Source organism: Misgurnus anguillicaudatus, chromosome 14 (genome assembly GCF_027580225.2).
Source record: "Misgurnus anguillicaudatus chromosome 14, ASM2758022v2, whole genome shotgun sequence".
NCBI lineage: Eukaryota > Metazoa > Chordata > Actinopteri > Cypriniformes > Cobitidae > Misgurnus > Misgurnus anguillicaudatus.
In genome coordinates, this window is record NC_073350.2 from 11,294,789 (window position 1) to 11,308,239 (window position 13,451).

Below are 13,451 nucleotides of genomic sequence, written 5' to 3' on the forward strand. Positions count from 1 at the left end.
AATAAAGTAAAGCTTATTATTATCGTGAGAGAAGCAAGCAAGCCAAGGAGCCTTTCTTCCTAATTTGTTATATGGTGTCTACATGGGCATGCATTGAACATGTGAGAGTGACATGCATTGAAATTTTATCTTATGGCCGAAGTATGGCACATTTTTTATGCGTACGCGATTGTCCGTGTACAGTGCATGTGATGCAATATTCGTCTTCAAAATGTACGTGCACCACCAGATTTTTTAAACCTGGCATGCATTATATGTGTAGTGTATGTCGTGCATGCGTCTAAAGGAGAATGTTGTATGAGGCCCATTGCATTGTATTTTGTCGCAATATGCATGCATTGAACGTGTGTACACATATACTTAAATAGTCAAACAAACTATACTTTGCAAGGATTTGCGTTGGACCGTGCGCGTACGTTTACGTACACCTAAAAAAATCGAACTTGACTAACAGGCACATGTGGTATCATATAAGGTGTCTCAGATGGTGGCCTAGCTTAATTTGTGGTGCGTGCGAGTGCAAGCGTCAGAATTTCTATTTAAGATGAGAAATTTGAAGAACCATTTCAACACATAACTCGTCCCTTACCGTTTGTGCCACAGACATGAATGATATCTCAAATCATGCTCAGGCTTGTTGACAAGAGTTGTGCCATTACTATTTTCACCCTGTTGACCATAAAACAGGTTAATAAAATCATAGACTTACACTGAAGGAAGGACTGAAGCCTTAGGGCCAATCCCATTTCTCTGTCTTACCCTTCCACTTCGTCTTACCCCTAGCCCTTGTCCCTCAAAACCAAGTGTTAAGTGTGAAAACATACCCCTATGAAATGAGACACCGTTTGGTTACGGTTACGTCATCATACATCGTCGTTTGCTGGCTGCCAGTTAAAACTGTAGACAAGCATGCAGTCCATTCATGGCTAGTTAGAGAAATACGGGAATGTTGTGCAAATCAGCAAATACGGGAATGTTGTGCAAATCAGCAACGTAACGTTAGCGTAGCAAACTAGCGAAATTTTAAAACATTTAAATTAAGAACATAATTCAAATATATATGAACAGGACTGTGTAGAGCACAAAACAAGATGTTAGTAATTTTTAAATTAATTATTAAGCCGAAAATACTTACATTTATGGGACTCTCTGGACGCTCTGGCCGCCATTTTTGCTGGTTGCGCAGTGTATTCTGGGTACCCCTTGGTTTCAAGTAAGCTCGCGGAAATTCTTGGTTTTAAGGGGTATCTACCACTTGCCCTTAGCCCTACCCCTTGATCAAAACGAGAATTGGGATAGCCCTTACTCTCACGTGAACGTGCAAAACTAAGGGGTAGGGGTAAGGGGAAGGGGTAAGACAGAGAAATGGGATTGGCCCTTACAGTGTATAGAGACCAGAATGTGATTGAGAGTTAAGGGTTGCCTTTTTACTCCGATAAGTGCTGTAGTAACGTCTTAGGAACCCCATAACAACACTTTGGCTACCACTTACAACATGGTGCTACCTTTTCACTCACAATTTTGAAAATTGAGAGTTTGTGATACCCTGAATGGAAAAGCAGGTATGCTAACCATAACCTCTTATCTTATGCAAATAGAAGAGATTGCACTGTTTTACCCGGTCCTACGGTGCCATAAGCATTCCCTAATAGTCGTCTAGTCATCGGTGATAAGCTATCTAATGCTTAACGTTCAGCAGAATGGATTTTATTTAGCGTTCAATGCCTGGTAAGATGAATCTTATAGTTCTTTATAGACCATTGAAAAGAGTGGAGAGTTCAGCCTCAGGCAGCATATCACTCCTTTTATACAGTAATTGGAGATGAGGTCAGATCTCACATTGATATACTGTATCCCACAGTCTGCTTTTTGTCTACATGAAAACCTTTCATTCAGTCATGAAGACCACCTAGGGTTCACTGGATGATTTGATATCATGTTTACTGTTTATACTTGTTAACATTCTAATAAAAGGCCCATGATTGCGGTTGAACTACCTTGACATTTGAGAACAACCAAAGTTTTTCAATTTTCCTACCGATATTTGTGAAATTTGTTTATAGGAAAGGCTTCGAACATAAAATAATGCCATAGTATCTTATTTTGAATTTTTTATAATTTAAAGGTACAGTGTGTCATTTTTAGAAGGAGCTCTTGACAGAAATGCAAAATAATATACAAAACTATATTATCAGGGGTGTATAAAGACCTTTTATAATGAACCGTTATGTTTTTATTACCTTAGAATGAGACGTTTTTATCTACATACCGAGGGTCCCCTTACATTGATGTCGCCATTTTGTGCCACCATGTTTCTACACACTGAAAAAAATGATTCATTGAATTTAATCTAGTTTTTTGGGGTAGGTGGTTGCAATCAATTTGTTTGAGCTACATTTAAATAAAAGTTGTATATTTTATTTTACGTTACCAATCTTTTTTGTTTAAATGTAGCTTAAATAAATTGATTGCAACCACTTACCTTAAAAAAATTTATTAAATTCAATGAATCATTTATTTTCAGTGCAGAAGGCCTTAACAGACAAACTTTTTTTTACTAAGTTGTCTCCGAAGATGACATGTTTGTCTGGTGTTGGCTACCGTAGCTTCTCTATGCGTTTCAAAAGCTGTAATAAAGATGAATGTATAGTAACTTACTGTTTAAAAAGCAAATTGTACAACTTTCAGTAAATAACTATGTACATGCTTAGGACGTTTGCTTTGTAATAATGGGAGACTTTAGATATAAAAATGGAGACTAGTAAAGTGATGTTTTATCATTGAAATCTGATAACGTCCATTGATTTAATAGAATGTTTGGGCATACCAACATGGCAGCGCGGTGGCTTCACAGTTGTGACGTCATGCGCAATCCAGTAATTTATATAGATCAGTGCTTGTACCACATGTACATTTAATTACGTTTTCATACACTAACACTTATAATATTGACGTGTTGACAGGACTAATACGTTAATTATTTATTTATTATTTTGTATATATTTCTATTAATAAATATTGAAATTGCAGGCATTGGCGTTTCTTACTCGTATCAATGACATGTTTTCAGTCGTATTTTCTGACTTAAGACGGTTTATTTATTTAAATAATGAAATGTTCATGATTTTCAGGAAATTACATAATATTAAACACGACTTAACTTGAAAACCTTAAAATAAATAACATTGCTATAATCATTGAACCATTTTTTAATATTAAGTTTGTTTCCGATGAAGTTATTTTTTAAAGTACATAATGTCCTTGGACAAAAAATATGCATGTCTCGTGTCATTGACCCATATTTGTATATTGTCACCAGCTGTAACTAAATGAAATTTAAATTTGTGCTGTGTGCATCGAATAAGTAATTTGTATGCAAATCAAATGGTGATAGTTGAGAAAACGGCAAACTCTTGACACGTGCTTTACGCTGTAAGAGGCCAAAACTGTTTGAAATATACTTGTTAAAGACCTTGAGCTCTGCCTGTTGAAGGATATAATGTTTCCTGTATATGTTTCATGCTGTCACAGGGATTTCAGTGGCTTTGCGGTTGTAACCACCTGAGTCCAGTACCGTGTGGGGGGGAAGTGTTCGATATGTCTTTACAGGCCACTGTAAAATAAGGAGATTCAGTCAACCTTTTGTTTTAAGAGGTCATGACATGTGGTGGGATGCGAGCAATCCTGTCAGATATACAGCATGTATGCATTGGTCATGCGATTTCTTATACAGATTTGTTTTGTTGCTCTGGTTTGTTGTTTCTGTAAAAGCTTTGGTGTGAATCCAAAATGTGTTGCGTTCATTTTATCCATGCTGCACTTACCACTTCTGGTGCTTGCAGACATGCAGTCTTCTGATTGGTCCACAGGATGCACACTTTCAAAACTATCACACAAGCATGCACCTTTTACTGTATTATCTAATCATCGCTTAAATAAACAAGAAGCCAAAATGAATGACATAAATAACAATTTTAATATACGGAGAACGACGAAAACGCAGAATGCAATTTTGGTATTACACCAGACATTTCCCAGGAAATCTCTGTGTTTAATGTGCCCATTTATTTCAAAAAACAATTTTTTGCTCAGATGGATTTTCTCAGGTGAAGTTTACATTGTGTCCGTGCGTGTGCATTTGAATGAGTTTGGGGATTGTTGTATCTGGTGATAAATGATGTATCGGTAGCAGTGAGTAGGCTCCTGGATTTCACTGATTACACGGCACAGTGGCAATCTGTGCAGTCAAGGTTACAGATAAGGATTAAACGCATAACTGCTGCAATAACGCCGCGTGGAATGCAGTACTTGCTCGCAACTGGCGGATTAAGCGTGACCGCCGCTGGCGGAGGAAAGCACGGGGCACGTTTGATAAAAGTGACAATATCTGATCACAGCACGCCACAGACGCATGAAATGCGACAGTTCCTTGCATGCTCCGAAACATACACATTTACCGTACCTGATATGATATGAAATGCTAAATGCCTGTTTTAAATCATGCACACATGCATTTACTGTATCTGATTTCATATGATAAGTCCAGATGTATGTTTGAGATCATGCGCATAGGCATTTACACTACCTGATATGATATTATCAGACGAATGCATGTTTAAAATCATGCACACATGCATTTACTGTACCTGATATTATGTGATAGGTCCAGAATGTATGTTTGAGATCATTTTCTTATACGCATTTACAGTACCTGATATTTGATATGATCGGGCAAAAGCATGTTTAAAATCATGCAGACATGCATTTACTGTTCCTGATATCAAATGATAGGTCCAGATGTATGTTTGAGATCATTCATATACGCATTTACAGTACATGATACCTGATATGATCGGGCAAATGCATGTTTTAAATCAAGCAGACATGCATTTACTGAATCTGATATTATATGATAGGTTCAGATGCATGTTTGAGATCATGCCCATACGTATTTGCAGTTCCTCATAGGATATTATCAGGCGAATTCATGTTTAAATAATTCACACATGCATTTACTGTACCTGATATTATGTGATAGGTCCAGATGTATGTTTACGACCATTAACATACGCATTTACAGTACATGATATATGATATGATCGGGCAAATGCATGTTTGAAATCATGCACATATGCATGTTATGTACTTGATGTGATATTAAATGGTAAGTGCATGTTTAAAATAATGTACATATGCATTTACCTGACGTGATATGATTGTGATGGTAAATGCATGTTAAAATTATGCACATGCATTTGCAGTACTTGATACGATAGGGCAAATGCATGTTAAAATCATGCACATATGCATCTACTGTACCTGATATGGTTTGAAATGCTAAATGCATGTTTAAAATCGTGCACGTATGCTTTTACCGTATCTGATATCATATGATCGGTCCAGATGCATGTTTGAGATCATGTGCATACGCATTTACAGTTCCTGATACGATATCAGGCGAATGCATGTTTAAAATCATGCACAAATGCATTTACTGTACCTGATATTATGTGATGGGTCCAGATGTATGTTTGAGATCATTCACATACGCATTTACAGAACATGATATATGATATGATCGGGGATAATGCATGTTTAAAATGATGCCCGTATGCATTTACTGTACCTAATATCAAATTATAGTCCAGATGTTTGTTTGAGATCATTCACATATGCATTTACCGTACCTTATTTGACATGATAGGGCAAATACATGTTTAAAATTATGCACACATGCATTTACTGTACTTAACATCATATGATCGGTCCAAATGTATGATTGAGATCATGCACATATGCATTTAATGTACATAATATAATATGTTAGGTCCAAGTGCATGTTTGAGATCATTCACATACTCATTTCAGTGTTTCCCACAGGATTTTGAGAGACTGTGGTGGTGGTGACGTCACCCGCTTATTAGCATATATGTGACGTCATCATGTCATGTTTGCGTTTGATCTAATGTTGGCACCTGAAATATGTTTCACTTCTACTCTTTGATCTGTATCTGTATTTGATCTGTATTATATATCGAATTATATTTTAAGCCGAATTAGGCTGTTTTAAATAGTGAAATAAAAATGTAAATGGGAATCATGAAAATTCTATTTGTGGGGGGCAGTGTTGATTCTGTGGTGGGCCACCACAAATAAATCAATGTATGGGAAACACTGCATTTACAGTACATAATATAATATGATGGGGCGAATGCATGTTTAAAATTATGCACATATGCATTTACTGTACCTGATATGATATGAAATGCTAAATGCATATTTAAAATAATGCACATATGCGCTTACCTTACGTGATATGATTGTAATGGTGAATGCATGTTAAAATTATGCATTTGCCGTAGTTGATACAATAGGTGCAAATGCATGTTAAAATCATGCACATATGCATTTACTGTACATGATATGATTAGAAATGCTAAATGCATGTATCTGATACCTTACGATAGGTCCAAATGCATTTTTGAGATAATGCGCATACGCATTTACAGTACATGATATCTGATATGATTGGGCAAATGCATGTTTAAAATCATAAAGTACCTGATTTGATAAGATCAGGCAAATGCATGTTTAAAATCATGCAGGCATGCATTTACTGTACCTGATATCAAATGATAGGTCCAGGTTTTAAATTATTCACATACGCATTTACAGTACCTGTTTTATATGATAGGGCAAATGCATGTTTAAAATTTTGCACATATGCATTTACTGTACCTAATATCATAAGATAGGTCCAAATGTATGTTTGAGATCATTCACATAAGTTTTTACAGTACCTGATTTGATATGATGGGGCAAATGCATCTTTAAAATCATGCACATATGCATTTACTGACCTGATAAGGTAAATGCATATTTAAAATTATGCACATACTGTATGCATCTACTGTACTTGATGTGATATTAAATGCTAAATGCCTGTTTAAAATAATGCACATATGCATTTACCTGACGTGATAGGATTGTAATGGTAAATGCATGTTAAACTTATGCACATGCATTTGCCATATTTGATACGATAGGGCAAATGCATGTTTAAAATCATGCATGTATGCATTTACTGTATCTGATATCATATGATAGGTCCAGATGTATGTTTGAGATCATTCACATACGTTTTTACAGTACCTGATTTGATATGATGGGACAAATGCATCTTTAAAATCATGCACATATGCATTTACTGTATCTGATATCATATGATACGTCCAAATGCATGTTCAAATTCATGCAAATATGCCTTTACAGTTCATGATATAATATAATCGGGTGAATGCATGTTTAAAATCATGCACATATGCATTTATAGTACTTGATTTGATATGTTAGGGCAAATGCATGTTTAAAAGCATGCACATATGCATTTACTGTACCTGTTAGGGAAATGCATATTTAAAATCATGCACATACTGTATGCATTTACTGTACTTGATGTGATATTAAATGGTAAGTGCATATTTAAAATCATGCACATATGCATTTACCTTACGTAATATGATTGTAATGGTAAATTTGTGTTAAAATCATGCACATATGAATTTACCGTATGTGATATAATAGTGCAAATGCATGTTTAAAATCATACACATACTGTATGCACATATGCACCTTACCTGATATGAGATTATAAATGCATGTTGTTACAGTAAGCGCTGGAGACGTGCATTAATTGGGTCATTGCAACTGCGGCACACTAATTGCAGCATTTTGATTCTTAATTGCAGAATTGTTGGATTCTGTTTAGGAGGCTAATAACTGAGACAGCTGGTGCGCACACATTTTCCGCTCTGCTTTTTCTTCATTCTCATCTTTGGGCTTTTTTTGGATTTTGTCCTCTGGGACACCGTCCAACACACAGTCGGGGTTTTCATTCGCCACGTTTTTTAAAATGACGTGTATTTGCATGGGAGTGTGTATTTAGAGGGAAGGAAAATTCGATTTTCAATGTTTGCCTGTTAGTAATTCAGCATGTGGCTGCATGCGTGTGTGTGTGAGGTCATGTTGAGTACACCTGTACACCTGTGCATATGTGACCATGTAAACCTTCCTCTTCCTCATACAATTCTCATATATTCACAATCTTAATTCAAAGACGTTTTAAAAATTCATGCACATTCAAAAACGAATCTTCTCTTGGTTGTTATATATAATTGTACTTCTGTGGCACTGTTATGGCTATGTACCATTTTCACCTCATCATTCTGAACAATGTAATCGTTGTTTGTCTTTGTTCTTGTTTCTAAAATTGTGTTTACAGGTATTGTAGTTTTTATGTAGAAAACAATAAATCATAATAAAATGACTTTAGCTGGATTTTTACAGACAGGGTCACATATAGAGATTAAATTTTTTTATTTCTCACAACACACCAACTCATAATAATAATAATAATAATAATAATAATACTAGTAATAATAATAATAGTAATACTAGTAATAATAATAATAATACTGCATTTATTATTAGTATTATTATTATTATTATCATTATTATTATTATTATTATTATTATTAGTAGTAGTATTAGTAGTAGTAGTAGTAGTATTTAATATTAGTAGTAGTAGTAGTATCAGTAGTAGTAGTATCAGTAGTAGTAGTAGTTGTAGTATAAGTAGTAGTAGTAGTAGTATCAGTAGTAGTATCAGTAGTTGTATCAGTAGTTGTATCAGTATCAGTATCAGTAGTAGTATCAGTAGTAGTAGTAGTATCAGTAGTAGTAGTATCAGTAGTAGTAGTAGTAGTAGTAGTAGTAGTAGTAGTAGTAGTAGTAGTAGTAGTAGTAGTAGTAGTAGTAGTATCAGTAGTAGTAGTAGTAGTAGTAGTATCAGTAGTAGTATCAGTAGTATTAGTATTATTACTGCTACAATTATTATTACTATTACTACTGATATTATTATTACTATTACTATTATTACTGCTACTATTACTATTGTTATTATTATTGTTATTATTATTATTATTATTATTATTATCACTGCTATTATTATTATTGTTATTGTTATTGTTTATTATTATTATTATTATTATTATTATTATTATTATTATTATTATTATTATTATTATTATTACTATTTATTATTATTACTGATATTATTATTACTGATATTATTATTATTATTATTATTATTATTATTATTATTATTATTATTATTATTATTATTATTATTATTATTATTATGCTAGCTGCATTTCTCGTGCATGATATTTCTGGTTCACATGTATATTTACCGTTGTGTGACTAAACCACAAAAGATTAAAAAGTCATGCAGGTTTGGATCGACATGTGAGTGAGTAAATGATGACACGATTTTTATTTTTAAATGAACTGTTTCTTTAATTCTTCAAAGGATGGTTAATGCGACACCATTGGGCATATGTTTATTCGATCAATGCTATCTTACTCAAATTCCCTTCCTAAATTTAGCGAGAGGACTCTTGGATCTTGGTCAATACTTATTTTCAATGATAGTGGGCATTGAAAAGTCCTCTCAGTGTGACAAGATCCCTCTTACACGTTATGGATTGTTCTTTGTTGGAGCTCCTGCTGTGCCAGATAGTCATTTTATCACTGACGTCTCCCATTGAGACTGGTTTAAAATAGCTTGCTGTCAATTTGTTTGCTTTAGGACTTGGCTTTTATCTGAATGAGACTGATATGAGAAGAAAAACAACGTAAAATACTCAATTAATGGTTCTGCTCTGTGCTACAGATATGATACCCTCAAATTTTGTAATTTTGTGCATTTAGCAATCGAAGCCAACCACAATATGTTTAAGCTGTATTTGGTAATGTAAATGTATGTTATGTTATGCTTTTCTTTCAGGATTTGCACTATGGCTACAATTCGCTTTGGACAGCACATCATCAAGTCAACGGCTGTGTTCCTGCAGACCGAGTTGTCGTTCGCCCTGGTCAACCGAAAGCCAGTCGTGCCCGGTCGTATCCTTCTCAGGTTTTCTTTTCTAAGTGCAGGTACAATTTTCGGCCTTTCATTCTCCTCTCATTTAGGTTTTCTCTGGAATACGGTGTACTGTGCAGAAAAGCATAGTCGTTTCCTGCTGTTGCTCAGCAACAGTTTGCTCTTTGTTAAGTTGGGCCTGACCTTTGCATTAGGCCGTATCAATAGATGTTTACCAGGCGCAACCCTGCAGAAAAGCTTCTCGGCTCTCGGATTGGCTGAAAGTTTCGCTGCCTCGCGTCTGAAGTGACCCGAAGACAAATTCCTTCCGAGTCGTATTTGCAGACGGCACGAAAAAGCCAAACTGCCATGAATCATTGTCGGATGCACCTTAAAAACGCTGCTTCAAAAAGAAAAGAATACTTTTTTTTGTCTATTAATCTTAGCGCTCGACGTGCAAATTCAAACCTTGCATACATTTGCATGATTTCCATAGCTGATTTGTTTGAGTAATGTACTTACTCTCTTTCTGGAATAGCAATAAGTCCTTGGCTTTGCGGTGCGGGATCTTCATATGCTGTGTCTTACGCAACCCTGTTTAGATTAACTTCTGATGGGAAGCAATTTTTCACAGCATTAGGGCCACTGCCGCATAATCCCAAAATCTGAAGAGATGCAATGTTTCGGGGGCATGAGCCATACATTAGCATTATTTAATTGTTGCTCTAGCAGTCAAACAGTTACAGCAAAGAACCAGCAGGCAGACTAAAGGGGCGAAGCTTCTGGCTTCTTTGGCTGCTACGTTTAAGAGCGACCTACTGTAGATAATGCCGTTTTCATAAAAATACGGCATAATGTAAGTTATTCCTTTATTCTACATGTATATTCATATGTCTGTAGGAGTTAATTTGTGCATGCAGAGCTGTGTTTTAATGGGAGTCTATAGCCAATATCTAAGCACTTTTTATTAAGGTAAGATTGAACAGGCTTCACTGAGTCTATTAGAGCATTGGAAGCATTTTTGCATTGGTATGATATTGTGCGTGTTAGTTTAACCATTTTCACACAGAGGTTATTTAAAATACACAAAAAATGCATCCGGGTTTTGTCTTGGATCATTTGATTTTTGGTTAATTCACACTGCCAATGATTTTCGGTAATCTGTGAGTGCATTCATTTCACACACATACCATAAAGATCCCGTAAAGACACGTGACGTATAGTCCTGCACTTGGTAGGCTTTTCTCACAGCGTTTAAAGTTTGCTAATTATCCGTGATTTCTCACGCATTTTAGTTTATGACATGATCATAAGGAGCGTGTGATGCCCTTTTCTGTCATGTAAATGTTGATATGCATTTTAATCCCTGTGTCAAAGAGCCGAACCATCATTTATTTTGCGATGACACGCTTCCTCACTACGGCACACCCATTATGGCATTGTTTCTGCTTCTTGTTCACACTGAAAGCTTTCCGTAAATGTTACGACAATGTTACTTAGTGCTGTGACAGATCGCAGTTGATCCGTGATTCGTACGGATCACGACCAGCAGTTCGACTGGCATGCGATTAGCGGATTAATACGCAAATTTAAATAGGGAAAGTTTATCATTTGAACGTGTTTCAAAGGCTTGCAAATGATTGATTTTAATCAATTTAGACCTAAGTGTTTTCAAACAGGTCAGTTTTTCGAATTAATAGTCCTCATACAGCTGGAATGCTAAAGCAAGGACATTTTGAGTCTAGGTGTTTTCAGAGAAATCAACCTACAAATGGCTTACTTATTGTTTCTGTGTAATAAACTGAGAAAGGCAAAATATTTTAATATAAAAAATGCACACTTCAGTTGCAAGTCATTTTCCTGTTTGATAGTAGTTTGAAAAATTGCTTTCTGCAAACTAATAAAACCACTGTACCGTAGGCATACCCTCATTTTCATTTCCCCTGTACTGTATATATATAGATTGTCTCAGTGTGTTATGCTGAATACATTCAGGAATGATGCTAATGTGTCTGCGCTGTTTCTTGTGCTCTCTTTTGCTGGTCGTAGCAGATTTAGTCTTATATCAAAGTCAGTCACTATGTTTGTGTTTCTGCTCAGAAGGGTTTGGAGATTAAGATGATACTTGAAAAAAAATGGTGTTGTGTAGGGAAATGGGGGTGTGGCTAAATCCCACAGGCTTTGGCTATTACAAAGTTAACACTAGGAAGATTTATCCTCTTTGTGTCTCTTCCTTCATGCATACAGTACTTATCTTCTGTTTCTGAACTCTATTTTTACACGTTTAATATATGGGTGGATCAATGTCAATTTCCATATGGCATATCAGTGACTAAACCTACAGACAACAGATGGATCAGTATGCGTATGCATTATATGCAGTTGCGTATGCATGTTATGCGCGGGGAAGGGAAGAGAGAGATGTAAAAGCCTGGCACAGATACTACCACAGTATATTTTATAAAATAATAACTGCTTTTTTTGCCACGTAATGTGAATAGTCAAAAAAATTGGATATGAGCAAAGAATCTGAATTGAGCATTAATGTTTGCAGTCATGTTTTAGTTGCATAGCATTTCTCATGTTATTGCTTCCCTATTACATCACTATGATGTTTCCCTCAATTTTGTACGTCGCTTTGGATAAAAGCATTTATTAAATATCTAAATGTTAGATAATTGCAGATATTCTGTATAGAGGAAGAGAGATCTGCCCAAACAGTATCTACTTGAGAAGCTCAGCTGAAAGATCAAGCTTGCTATTTGTTTCCTGAAGAAGAAGCACAGGCCTGTCAAATGTTTCATTATCTCTTTAATAGTGTTTGTTTAAGCTCTTGGCAGGTGGAGAAAGGATCTGAATCACTTAATGAATCACTTGGCAAATTAACACGATGCATAGACACTTACTGTCAGTGGAAACTGACTCTTGACTAAGGTACAGATGCAACAAGATTTGAGTTATGTGTGCACTTGCTGTCTTAAGATTGTAACCGGCATCTGATGGCATTATGAGAAATTGGATTTTATTTATTTGTTTGTTGTTTAGATTTGAATAGAATATCACCCCAAGCTAGAAAAACTGAAAGCTCAGAACAGTGTTATTTTTGGGCTGAGTGATGTATTTGATATTCATATTATATTTGCTGGAGAAAATTACATTAGGCACTGCTGATGATGTCTCTGGTGATATAATGTGAACATACAATTATTTGAATGCGCTTTTTATTTGGCCATTACGTTTCTTACAGAGTGTGTCTTTTACTTTTGGTTTGTATTGTGACTTGCGAATATGAGAGCGTTACAGAAGTTTTAAACTTAATTTTCATTTTTGGGTGAACTACACTTTAATTGCACACAAGTATAATAAAAAATATGTCATTTATTCACCCTCATGTTATTCTACGTTTATTTAATCAGGGTTCCCACGGGTCCTTGAAAGTTTGTGAATCTGGTGGAAAAAATTCAAGGCCCTGCAAAGTTTTAGAAAATATATATACATAGATACAGGTCATTGAAAGTGCTTGAATCCA

The 13,451-nt window shown here is 35.3% G+C and overlaps 1 protein-coding gene across 5 annotated transcripts in view; it reads left to right on the forward strand.

The window, feature by feature from the left end:
• Positions 1-13,451, forward strand: part of LOC129427603 (bis(5'-adenosyl)-triphosphatase) — a 433,001-nt gene that overhangs the window by 111,705 nt on the left and 307,845 nt on the right. For 3 of the 5 annotated variants that reach the window (XM_055184195.2, XM_073875867.1, XM_073875868.1), the window contains one exon: positions 9,848-9,963. In XM_055184195.2, coding sequence (XP_055040170.2) covers positions 9,858-9,963 — 106 coding nt within the window. In that variant the 5' untranslated portion in view covers positions 9,848-9,857. Of the gene's footprint in view, positions 1-9,563; positions 9,696-9,847; positions 9,964-13,451 lie in introns of those variants that run through there. The other 2 variants (XM_073875869.1, XM_073875866.1) reach the window with 2 other exon arrangements.